The sequence below is a fragment of the Carassius auratus genome, chromosome 41 (assembly GCF_003368295.1).
Source record: "Carassius auratus strain Wakin chromosome 41, ASM336829v1, whole genome shotgun sequence".
NCBI classification, from domain to species: domain Eukaryota; kingdom Metazoa; phylum Chordata; class Actinopteri; order Cypriniformes; family Cyprinidae; genus Carassius; species Carassius auratus.
The window spans coordinates 2114253-2127869 of NC_039283.1; the positions used below are offsets into that span (position 1 = coordinate 2114253).

Sequence of the window (13617 nt, forward strand, 5' to 3'; positions counted from 1 at the left end):
CTTGTGGGCTCTGCATCTCATAGTCGGTGTGAGTGACTGCACTGTTGTAGTACCGGTTGCTGTACCGGTAATTTCGGTTGTCATTGGAAGAACCGCTAGATCCACCTGGATTAGGAGCAAGGACAGAGCTGATGTAAAATGAGTCTTTTTCTTGTTTAACTATCCCCAAGTAACAGGTTTAAGGGATGATCACACTACACTTTTCGTTAAATTGACTTCTATTCATATGCATGCGTATACAAGAGACAGGAAATGCAAGCTCATATGGATTTGTGTTACAAAGACTGATTTAAAGATTCTTTATACAAATTAAAAATCTAAAGATAAAATGTTTGTTAAATGTATTAGTACTTAAATATATGGTATATATATGAAGATGATTTTGGGTGAATGATACATTGCCATATTATGACCACTGCAGCGTTTGTAGAAATATTGCATGCTCAAAGTCTAGTGTGACCTCTGCATTACACACACTCACCAGAGCTGGAGATGGAGCTAGTGGTGGAGGTGGAGTGGCTGTGGTCCATGGCAGGGCTGGTGGAGGTGGAGCTGCTGGTGTTCGTGCCCTCATCCGTCGTCTTCTTGAAGAAGTTGTGCTGCAGCGCGTAAAAGGGCGTGATGCGCGTTTTGGGATCGTAGTCCAGCATGCGCAGGATCAGGTCCTTGAACTTCAGGTAGTCACAGGGCGCGTGACCCTGTTCTCCAGCTCGCCTCCCCCCTGGACCTCCCGTCTCCACCCCCAGGATCTCATGCAGTCGCCGCGTGGCAGGTGGTTTATATTCCTGGAGGGACAAATCAACACAGAGGAAGGGAAGAGAATGAGGCACAAATGTGTAGAATTTAGTGCACATCAAATATAATCATTTAAGGACAAAGGGTGATGAACTACCAGTCTAGAAACATTCCATCGGTAATGACCAATTTAATGATTAATATATATAAATCTACTAACATTATTACTGCAATACTATAAAGTCAACATGAAACGGCATTTGCAACCCACTTCTGAGTGAAACAGAATATTTCTTGGTAAAAAGTAGTGTGCAACTTGATTTTCATTTATATGATTTTAATGAAAGATCCATATAAAAACTGAACGTTAACCAGCATTGGATTATTATTTTAGCTAGAAGCAAGTTGTAACAGTGCCTACAACTGCAGCTTAAAACATTGCTGATATTAGGAAAACAACCATTTTTCCTCTCTGTGCATTAATGGACTGAGCACAAATGTGTATTGCGAATTTGATTTCATATTGACTTTAATAGGAAACTAATCAGCCAAAGAAATCATTTACTGGATAAAGGTGAAGAGGGGGAGGTGGGGGTCTTCAAGTGAGATATGTTTGTGATTTTGCGGGAATGATGATGATTGCATAGGAGCTCTCAGTGTCATACAGGGTTCAACAATGAGACTTTTTTTTTTTTATAACTCCAGTTGAAAGAACTACACACAAGCATACATTTGTGATTGTATTTATTTTACATTCTGCAAAATAAAAGCATAAAAATGTACAACTAACTTACTTTCGTTTTGTTCCTGAAATACTAATATAACCATATTTTGACATTTGAAAAATGTCCCAGATGGTCAGGTAAAGAAACTTAAGGAAAAACAAAAACCTTATTGTTGAGCCCCGTCATATTCACAGAACAGACCCTTTGACTCTGACCCTAATTTGTGCAGTTTTACACTGTATCATGGTCCATAAATAGTATAAAAAGGCTGAAATGTACCAACACCTCCACTGTAAAAGAGTTCAAAGCTTTCATAAGTGTTTAAACCTCTTTCTTTACTGTACACAGGGAAGCACAAAATGCGTGCTGGAGCATTTGAGGTGAGTCTCTGGATGAGTTGGCAGTAAGAGCCAGACATTAATCCTGTAAAACAAAGTGTATTAGGACCTCATCCAGACTTTTACCCTCCACCTGCTATCACCTTTGCATCTTAATCTGCAGCCACATACGCACATACACACTTTCTACAGTCTTAACCTGATGCTACTTTCACTTATCTTCACCGGAAACAGGGTCATTCTAGCTACAGGCTGCACTCACTTAACCTGTGACCCAATGCGTGTCACTGGCTAGACTGAGAGCTGCTAACTGGTATAGCGCTACCAATGCAACACTGCATCTATACTTTAAATCTTGATATTTAAGTTTCCATTTGTTAACACGAGTTAACGCATTATGAACTGACATCAGTGGACTATTTTTTATTAACATTAACAGATTAACAAATGTTGTGAAAACGTTTAATTATTAAATTATACTAGGTAATGCTTAGACTTACTATTTCTTTTACACTTTCGCTCAATCGTTTGAGTCAGTAAGACATTTTTTACGTTTCTGAAAGAAGTCTTTTGCTTTTATTTGATCAAAAGTACTGTAAAATCACCAATACTGTGTAATATTATTCCTATATAGAATAACTGTTTTCTATTTTAATATAGCTCAAAATGTAACTTATTCCTGCAGCCATTACTCCGGTCTTCCGTGTCACACGATCATTCAGAAATAATTTTAATATACCGATTTGGTGCTCAAGAAATGCTTGTTACATCAATGTAGAAAACAGCTGTGCTGCTTAATATTTTTGTGGAAACAAAAAAACTGAACAATAAAACAGCATTGTTGAAATTGAAATCTTCTGTACTATCACTCTCGCTTTAATGCATTACTATTTTTTTTCTCCAAAAAACTTCATACTGACCCCAAACTTTAACTGAAAGTGTACTACCAAAAGTATCTGGACAGCTAAACCACATATGTGCTTCAAAACCACTAAGCGATCAAGTCCAGTCATGCTGTGGCACATATTATTTAAGAATGGGTTTTCACATATTTTTGGCCTTTTACATAAAGACTCTTGATCTATAATTTACTTTAAGCACTATTAAAAAAATGCCCGTTCCTAACTGACATCTTATAGACCGAATGAGGATGGTTGTGAAAATGATGTGATGATGGCAATGATGAGGAGAAAGGATGCTGTAGGTTGGGTTTTGATTGACTTTGAGTCAGTGGAGAGAGGAGGAGGTTCACTAGCACACATTAGCATTACTTCAATTTCTTCCCCAACCTTTATTTCCACCCTCCTTCATTTTAGCCCCACTTTTCTCTCTTCCCCTCTCCCTGATGATAAGGTGAGCATCGGTGCGGAGCAGGTGACTGTGACGGTGAGGGGGGGGGGGGGGGGGGGGGTCGAAGGTTAAGTAGAAGCAGAGTTTTACTCACAGAGGCCGAAGGATAAAGTACCTTCTTAATGTCCTTGTTCTTCTTGACGGTCCACAGGCCGTCAGACAGTTTGTCAAAGTACTTGCGTGCTTTAGGGGCCTGATCCAGCATATGGTTGGGCGGGACCCCCAGCACCTCTACTATTTTATTCATCTGGTCCACCTGAAAAAGATACAGAACAGCGTCAGCACAAGATCCAAATAGACTGTGTTGCAAGCATACGTCTGCTTCATTAACTATTATACATATGACAAATCAATACATCTTGAATAAATGTATTACTTGAAGTGACTATAGGGCATATACACAGGATCTTGTGTTCAGACCAGTGTTATTTTATCATTTATATACTATTAAATTATTTATTAATATTTTGAATTAGCATTTATTTTTATAAAACTTGAATTTATTTTCGGTTTAGTCATTTTTCCACTTGAACATTTAATTATTATAAAGTTTTTCATCTAATATTTATATTTTATTTCAGTTGAATTACCAAATATAGTCATGATTTTAGTTATTAATAACAACACTGGTTCAGACTGCACTTTTTTATTGATTGTTTTGCATACATGTGCATCAGACAATTGTGTTCGGTTGTCACATCGCTTTTTTTCTGTAATTCTGTAACTGTAATATCCATCTGGTAATGTCTTTAAAATGACTGAATGATATTTAAATGCTGATAAGTCTGGGAGCTAATAAAAACTTGTATCCTGTTTGTATGCCTGTTTAAGTTTACTAAAGTGTGATTCTTACAAGAGGATGAGCGTCAAAGAAAGACGTGCATAAAACGTCACAAAGCTCTGCACAGTCATTGTGTGACTAATCCTCGAGCCGTACCTCATTGGAGCCACTGAAGAGCGGTTCGCCCGTGTGCATCTCCACCAGGATACAGCCCAGGGACCACATGTCTATAGCCAGGTCATACGGCATGCCCAGTAACACCTCAGGAGAGCGGTAAAACCGACTCTGGATGTACTGGTAAATCTGAGAGGAAAAGAATATAGTAATGAATAACATGCACAAACAAATGATGCACAAGCAGACTGAGCTATCACAGTGACTATTGACAATGTTTCCACTTTTCTCCTTTAGGGGGCGGCAAAATCTACCAGTTAAGAAGGGTGCAGCTCTGCAACTAGGAATCTCAAGTAAAATCCATTTCAGCTTTGGGAAAGTCCTCTAGAATGTGCTTTGAATGCACATCCCAGCAGCTAAGACCACTGTGCTTTTTTCTCTCTTGCAGATGCATTTAACCTTTAAATGTTCACCACAGAATGTCACTTTTGTTGTTCATTTAATGCAAGTTAACTAGTTACTGCTGGGCGTGACCTCACATCAGCCTGGTGTTAACAAACCACGGAGCCTGAGACGCCATCTCACCCTCTGTCCTAGCTGGCAGGAACTGCCAAAGTCCACGATCTTGATGGCACTGCGCTTGGGATTGCAAAGGAGGATGTTCTCGGGCTTGAGGTCGCAGTGGATGATGCTGAGCTCGGGCGTGGCCAGGAAGAGCAGCGCCGTGCACAGCTGCTGAGCGAACTTGCGCGTCAGGTTGAGCGAGACGCCGCGGAAGTTGGTGTTACGCAGGAGGTCGTACAGGTTGTAAGAGAGAAGCTCGAACACCAGGCACAGGTGGTTACGGAACATGAAGTGCCTCTTTAAGTGGACTGAGGAAACAAAAATGAGAAAGGAAAGATGTATGAGGGTGAGGCTGCTTTGAGGTGTATTACTGAAATCTTGTTTAAAAGGAATGCTTTTGAGCATTTATCGTCTCATGTACTACTTTCAGCTTTGTTTACTAGTTGCTTTTTGGTGGGAGGAAATTCTCTTGCCATTAGGTCAAGACTGAAAGAAGAGTAACAGCTGCTTGTCGTATTCTTGTGTCTGGTTTTTACCTATGTAGTACTTCATCTCAGTGTCGTGTTTGTTCATGAGCTCGAGAAGCCGCAGCTCAATCTGGGCCTGGTTCAGGAAGGCTTTCTTGTTCTTGATGATCTTGATGGCCACCCACTCCTGCTCGTGGTGGTCATAGGCTTTCACCACCTACACAAAAATAGGAAGATGTTGTAGTTTTAAAACAGTAAATGACTGTAACAACATATTCCACGTATACAATTTAACATTTCAAAAATGCACTAGTTTCTATACACAGAACTTCAGAATTCTTCACATTCACTATAACAAATCATTATTCTGCCATTTATTAAAGCTTTCTAGTCTTAAGCGTAATTTGATTATTTTTTTTAACACATTTTACTACTGACCATTAAAATAATTAAAATAATAATGATACTTAAAAAATTGTATTACAATTCTGAATGCTAAAAAGTAACTGATGGCACAGCTGAAACCAAAAAAGGAGATCCAGATCTACTTTCGAATCTACTTAGGTCACTTTTGGGTCAAGTCAGTTTGGAGGCAAAATGCATCACCTGCTATGTTTTTTCACAAACCCCGTCGAACATGAGTGCCGTTGTTTCAGTTTGATTTTATGCTTGTATTCTTTCAGACTTGATATCTAAGCAGCAGCACTGAGTTGTTTGACCGAATCATGCACCCTTACCCAATTCTACACTCATCTTCAAAGTTGTGCTAACCTGTCCGAAGGAGCCCTTGCCAATAAGCGAGTCGATCTCGTAGCGGTCCAGCCACTTCTCCCCGTTCTTCACAATGTAGTCATAATTGTCGTCGTCGTAGCCGTCGTTGTACACCTTGCGCTCTTTTTTGGTGCTAGAGTCTTCGGGGGGAACCTGCTGGGCTCGCCGTTTCTTCTTCGTGTAGTACACCTGGAAAGCAAGCAAAACATTCAATATTTGCACCTCTACTGCTACTACTTCACACTGGAGAGTTTGTATGACTTGTCTTATCGTAAAGTAAATATGAGAAGGCCTGTGCTGGCTCACCTCATTGATGTGCTTGTATGTCTTGATGAGATCGACTGAGAGTTTTCGTAGTGGAGCGCTGGCGGGATCGCGAAAACTCGGGGGAATCCTCCTCTGCAGGATGGTCATATCTGACAGCACCTGGGAAAAAAGTGACACCAAGAAAACAATAAGAAAAGGGAGGAGCAACTAAGAAAGCATCATACCAAAAACTATAAGGCTAAACATACATACATACATATCTATATACCATGAAAAAATTCAATATCTAAAAATATATAATAATGTTTAAAAATTAAATGAATAAAATACAGTCTTAATGCAAAATCAAGTACTTCAATAAATAGGCAATGTTAACGAATAAATAGGGCTATTCATTTAATGCATTCATTCATTAATGAGATTAATTATAAATAAAATATTGCGATAAAAAAAAGCAGCAAATGATTTATCTTCCCCATGAACTGTGCAATAAAACTGTAGCAAGGAGTTCTGCAACCTACATGCAATAGGTATGCAATAGTTAATGATGCAAATATGGATGTACACATAGACCAATAATGAAACATTACAGAATATAAGAACCTGTTCTGGATCTCAGGCTGATGCATTAACTCAAGTGCATAATGTAACTGTGGACTGCAGGCCAGTAACAGGCAATGTTATTAAAATAAAACAATATACTGTCTACTGTAGTCACTTTAATGTCTATGCAACGATTGAATAGTGAAACACAATGATGCCATCTTCATTTGAGGCCTTTTCTCAGCAAGTATTTAAAGTGTATGTAATTGCAATTCATTAATCACCATGTAATTGTTTATTTATTCGACTGCAATTTTGAAACAAAATACGGTGAGGGGCGAGTCACAAAAACATATTTTTCATTAATGTGACTGCATCAGGGTTATATTACAGAATTTGATTTCAAGGAAGCATGTTTCTGGTACCTGCTGCTGGTCGGCCATGGAGTGGATGTTACCGAAGGAGGGGTGGCTGTGCTGGCTCGACATGGTTGGCTCAGCGGGGGAGAAGCCCAAGGCGGCAGGCTGGCAGAGGGTAGAGGAGGGGGGCTTGCATCCTGAGCTGCTTCCACCTTCATAGAGAAAAGGGAAAAAAAACGAGAGAGGTTTCAGAAGACACATTGCTAAAGTGCATCACACACGCCAAGCAAATACCGACATGGGTGTGGGGAGAACCACTGCACTGCAGGGGGAAGTAGAAATATGAACACACACTCTCTCTCTCTCTCTCTCTTTCACACACACACACACACACACACACACACCATATTGGAAGTCATACTGAAGGCATTTTCAGAGCCTCCAGCTAAGAGATCTTTGAAATCTCCTACAATCGGATGGAAAAAGTGATAAGAATGATCAGTTATCCTCTCAAGAAGCTCCAGTTCATTTTGGCTGTAGAAATTACAGCAGCGTTCCTCGGGTCAGCATGACAAGTGTGCGTTGGAGGTGGGAATACACTGCCATACAGCTTCAAAGACCTGAGAATGGTTTCCAAATCAGAATAATTCTTCAGAAAACTTGCTGAGCAGCATGTGTTTTTCCAACAGCTTTGGGTGGATGATATGCAAATGCCAGAAAATCACTGTACTGTTTAATATATGCCAAACTGGAGGAACAAAGAAAAACCTGCCGTATGACATTGCACACCACAATCTCTGTGGATGATGGGAGTGACTGGGAGGCAGGCAGAGCTATCCATGGTCCTGTGCTGCCACTAGTTGGCCAAGAATATGCCTGCTTGCTATTGCTTTCAAATACAGGCTGCACATAATGCTGACCTCAAATCACAGGTCAATCATTGTGGAAATATCTCATATATCAATTCAAAATTCTCAAAAAATAATAAACTATAACTTGCATATTACTTTTTTTTCAATGCATTATTTTCATAATAATTAAGCGCAATTTGCCCTGAAATTTTTATTTTGTGATGTTATAGATTTTATATTCCCATCACTTACTTTATTAGATTTTATTAGTGTAATACTGTGTTAAGTTTCAAAATGATACATATATATATTAGGAAAATACAATATACTACATAGAATAAAATAACATAAATAATATACACTGTACTATATTAAATCATTTTAAAATTGGGATATTAAATGACAGTATAATGAATATTATATTCAATATTTTGAAAAATATTTCATTTAAATATATACATTTATATAGCAATTTAAGTAACGAGAATGAGAGTCGCGTGAAATGTATTAGATTTTGGGGGAAATGTACTTAATTGTCACATTTCTAATTTCATGACCTAGACATTTTCTAGCCTGATTTTGTGTGATTCACCCTTATAAACTAGTATGGAGCCTCCAACCAAGAAATCTGAGACCTGTGTATATGAACTTAATTTATTATCATAAAACCTATCACAATGTAGGCCAGATATGTTTTCGGAACTGGTTATGTGTAGAAAAATAAAAATAAATAAAAAGACCAAGGGACTAACAGAGAACTAAACTACAGGCTTATAAAGAATTTATGTTATCCCAAATTTGATAAACTGAAATGTTAACTGCAGGATATGAATTTTGTTTTTTTGCAAATAATAATAATCCACTTGCACATTGAACATCCATAATGTATAAAGGAAGTAACGGACATCTCAGGAAAGAGGTGAGAACGTGCTGAGAGTACAGTAATTAAGTAAGACTGCTGAGTGCGGAAGCAGGGATGTGAACGTCTAACGGGGGGATATGAAATGGATGAGATATTCTACAGTGAATGCTTTTATTGCTGCTTTCAGGGACTGACAGGTGAGGAGTAATGGGGGTGAAATTTATCAACGACACATTACAACTTGAAATAGCTGGGCGATCAATGGCCGTAGCTTAAACAAAGTGCAAAACGACACATCTGACTACCATCAATCCCAGAGAGTGACGGCAAGCATTGCTGTTACATGCCCATAGGAGTCCCAGCACCAGCTCACGGACAGCAAACCTGCCTGGATATACATCTATGACTCATCTCCAGCTGGTTTGATCAGACCCTGTTGCAAATGACAAGCCAACTCAATCCAATCCCATTATTAATTTTTTTTTTTTAAATAACTTTTATTGGATTCACTTTTATAGTTTTCAATGGGAAACCATAGCTAGAAAAGCGTGATCTCCTGAGCACCAGGAAACATGTCACACTGTGCCTTTAAATGCTGAAATGAACACATTGAGGACTTCCTGAGTGTGACACCCCCCTTCCGCCGCTCTGATTGGCAGAGGCCCCCTCCCTCTCTCCTTCCCGATTGGCTGCTGGTATCCAAGGGCTGGGCGGCGAGGTCTCTATAAATAAACCTGGTAGCTTGTGCTGTATCAGCAACCCTTCCCTTCCCACAAACCCTTCCCTGCCTGTTACCTCTCTTCCCCCCCCCCCTCTCGCTCTCAATCTACACTGATCCAGCTATAGCACTTGCATAAACGCAATCCCCGAAGGGAACGAACATTAATAAAATATAACAGACACATGCTCCTCTATAGACACACGGGTGCCTGGGTAGAATTTATTGTCATGCAAGTGTCACATCGCAGCATTTAAATATATCAGGTGGTGTATGAAGTAATCATCCGCTGCAATTAACCATGCAAAGCCCCCCCCCCATCCAACTTATTTCACATCCCCACAGCTGACCAAACACAGCTGCCAGCTGCCAATCACAGTGTCGCCATGGCAACAGACCAGCCTACTCCCTGTCTCTAAGGCACAGGAAGAGGATGGTTGTGTGTGCATGCGAACAGCTGAACAGCCCTCCCCATCACTCCCACCTCTCCCTTCCCATGTCCGTATTGACCCCCTATCTTATTCCCTGTTAGGGTAATGGGAGCGCTGGTGCTACTGAGCCAAAGTTGGACACACCATGATTGGCATGAAGGGGAAAAGAGGAGAGGGAGGAAACTTGGGGTATTATCCATAACTTATTTAAAAAAGAAAAGCATGTTAAACAACCACCATGAACAGACTCGAGAGGCTCCGTAATTCCTGTGCATTGTGAAATCAAGTATCCATGCAACTGAAGTTCAGACTTGACCTTAGTATGAAGCAACAAGTTGGTGTTGCTTGAGCACAGAATACCAGAGCGCATGTCGGAAAAAGGACATTGTAGACATACAGTACATAGAGGTGAATAAGGCAAGGATGTGTGCGTCACATCATGCCCACTGTCTAACATGTGCTTGCGTGCCCGCAGATGGCAGGGTTACATTGATGTCAAGCCCCACATTAGAGGACTTCAGGTTTCTGAAGCCCGACAATATTACAGGTAGTTGTAAGCAGGTATGGGACATCTATGCACATGAAAGAATTAAGGTCTATGATCTACTGTCAATAGTGTAGCAATGTGTGATGCACAGCTCACTTCAATCTAAGCAGATTCTGTTGAACAATATGGTAAATTCACTTGACCAACTTCAACCATCTTTGGCCCTCAAGTGAGGTTTCTAATTGAATGGATTTCTATTGAAATTACTGCATTTCGCCCGCAAACATTACTGACTGGGCCAAATATCCCAACATGCAGTTTGTAATCACCTTCATAGACAACAAAACCAGTCTTAAGTGTCAATTTTGCAAATTTTATGAATTAATTAAGCTTTCCATTGATGTATGGTTTGTCAGGATAGGACAATATTTAGCTGAGATACTTGAAAATCTGGAATCTGAGGGTGCAGAAATATCTAAATACTGAGAAAATCGTCTTTAAAGTTGTCCAAATTAATTGTTAACAATGCATATTACTAATATTTACGGTAGGAAATATCTTCATGGAACACTATTTTAATATCCTAATGATTTTTGGCATGAAAGAAAAAAAACAATTTTGACCCATAAAATGTTTTTTTGGCTATTGCTAAAAATATACCCCAGCGACTTAAAGACTGGTTTTGTGCTCCAGGGACACATATGTGAAAACAACTGTCATTTAAAAGACACTCATCACTTCCCACCAGCAAAAACGTAGGAGAAAGGAACATGCATACATTGATCCCTTTTTTGACTTAAGTCTTCAAGTATGACAAAAGATTATATATTTAAGGACTTGATCTTGTGTCATCACCTCCAAGAAGCTCCCACTGGTCATCTCCGCTTCTGATTCTCAGAATTTCATTTGCAAGAGGACACCATCCTTTCAGTGGGGCTTCTGCAAAACATTCAACTTTTCCAATAAGTTCAGCACCTCTCACCATGTTTAGGAGTGCTATACTATACTATGCTATATATGCTATACTATAACAATACTCAGTATCGGTAACACTCAGATGCTGCCTTTTTCTTCAGGACCAGGTATCGGACAGACAACCGATCTGAATCCTAGATTGTGTGTATACTATTATGTGTTCTTGTTAAGCCCGACAAAAGACACAAAAACATTATAAAGCACCATAACGTTTTCGTCCACTATATTTCAAGTGTTCTGAGACTGTTCCATAGCTTAATGTGAATTACAGATTAATATTTATGCCATTCAATTTAAGTTCACGTAAACTCTTCTCTCAGCTGATGCTGTCTGTCATCCTCTGTGTCACGTTTGGTTATGACAGTCAAGATGATGAAACTCTCTCTAAGTTGATACAATGTTCCCATTATTATACTTGATCTGTAGATAAAGATCAGTGGTTTGGCATAAAAGGACTTTATATTGCTGGAGCGTAGTGCATGTTACTTTCTAACGGGTGTCTGTTAGAGATCAATACATTGGGGTAGAGAGCACTAGGAATCGTTCTCCATGCACACACAAGTGAAATTTAAAACTCATTTATTTCAGTAATTCAAGTCAAATTGTGAAACTTGTGTATTAAATAAATTCAACGCACAGACTGAAGTAGTTTAAGTCTTTGGTACTTTTCATTGTGATGATTTTGGCTCACATTTAACAAAAACCCACCAATCAACAAATTAGAATACTTCATAAAACAAAAAACATTTTTAGTGACTTGTTGGCCTTCTGGGAAGTATGTTCATTTACTTTACATGTACTCCATACTTGGTTTCTCATAACTCATTGTTTCAGAATCTCTATGGGGTTCAGGTCTGGTGAGTTTGCTGGCCAGTCAAGCCCACAATGGTCATTTAACCAACTTTTGGTGCTTTTGGCAGTGTGGACAGGTGCCAAATCCTGCTCTAAAATGAATTCAGCATCTTCAAAAAGCTGGTCAGCAGAAGGAATTATGAAGTGCTCCAAACTTCATTGAAACTTTACACTGGACTTCAAGCAACTTTGGCTATGAGCTTCTGCATCCTTCTTCTAGACTCTAGGATCTGGTTTTCAAAATGAAATACAAAACTTGCTCTCATCTGAAAAGAGGACTTTGGACCACTGGGCAACAGTTCAGTTCTTCTTCTCCTTAGCCCAGGTAAGACGCCTTTGACATTGTCTGTGGTACAGAAGTGGCTTAACAAGAGGAATACGACAACTGTAGCCAGTTTTGTGGTGGCTCTTAATGCCTTGACTCCGGACTCAGTACATTCCTTGTGAAGTTCACTCAAATTCTTGAATCGATTTTGCTTGACAATCCTCATAAGGCTGTGGTTCTCTTTGTTGGTTGTCCATTTTTTCTTCCACACTTTTTCCTTCCACTCAACTTTCTATTAACATGCTTGGATAAAGCACTGAATAGCCAGCTTCTTTGGCAATGAATGTTTGTGGTTCACCCTCCTTGTGAAGGGTGTCAATGATTGTCTTCTGGACATGATTGTGTAGCCTACTGAACCAAGCTGAGAGACCATTCTGAAGGCTCAGGAAACCTTTGCAGGTGTTTTGAGTTGATTAGCTGATTGGCATGTCACCATATTCTAATTTGTTGAGATCATGAATTGGTGGGTGCTTGTTTAATGAGAGCCAAAATCATCACTATTAAAAGAACCAAAGACTTAAACTACTTCAATCTGCTTGCATTGAATTTATTTAATTCGCAAGTTTCACAATTTGAGTTGAATTATTGAAATAAATAAACTTTTCCATGACATTCTAATTTATTGAGATGCACCTTTATTTTACAATACAAAGATCCAAGTTTAACATTTTGCCAGATTTAGCCCTACACTTTTTTCACTAAATGTAGTAGTATTTATGTCAGCGATTATGATTATATATTTATTCATTTGTTGTTTTTCTTAACAATGAAGTTGTCTATATGTGGTAGATAGACACAAAGAGTGATGATCAGGTCAACAAATTGATTATAGAAATTCAACACTTATTTAAACCCTGCCCCCCCCCCCCCAAAAAAAACCCCTGCACTGGTATCCGAACGGTATCGGTTCTGAAAAAGTGGTATCGAGCCAGCCCTAATAATGTTATGCGATATAACCCCGTCCAACCTTTCCTTGGCGGCCAAATCCCAAACCGTGCCAAGGAGAATTTAAACAGTCAGGCCCCCATAGCTGAGTCAGACTCCACACTATTAATAAAAAGCCATCTGGGTGGACGCTTCATAAAGTGACACTGGTAAATTG

At 39.3% G+C, this 13617-nt stretch overlaps 2 protein-coding genes across 4 annotated transcripts in view; one reads left to right on the forward strand and one right to left on the reverse strand.

Annotated features, from left to right (window-relative positions):
• LOC113059477 (collagen alpha-6(VI) chain-like) overlaps positions 1-13617 on the forward strand; it is a 1020620-nt gene that overhangs the window by 604446 nt on the left and 402557 nt on the right.
• Positions 1-13617, reverse strand: part of LOC113059518 (dual specificity tyrosine-phosphorylation-regulated kinase 1B-like) — a 42628-nt gene that overhangs the window by 3199 nt on the left and 25812 nt on the right. For 2 of the 3 annotated variants that reach the window (XM_026228050.1, XM_026228048.1), the window contains exons 2-10: positions 7081-7226; positions 6152-6271; positions 5846-6034; positions 5144-5291; positions 4629-4915; positions 4086-4232; positions 3243-3404; positions 482-785; positions 2-105 (exon numbers count right to left, since the gene is read on the reverse strand). In XM_026228050.1, the coding sequence (XP_026083835.1) occupies positions 2-105; positions 482-785; positions 3243-3404; positions 4086-4232; positions 4629-4915; positions 5144-5291; positions 5846-6034; positions 6152-6271; positions 7081-7143 (1524 nt within the window). In that variant the 5' untranslated portion in view covers positions 7144-7226. The remainder of the gene's footprint in view (position 1; positions 106-481; positions 786-3242; positions 3405-4085; positions 4233-4628; positions 4916-5143; positions 5292-5845; positions 6035-6151; positions 6272-7080; positions 7227-13617) is intronic. The other variant, XM_026228049.1, reaches the window with a different exon arrangement.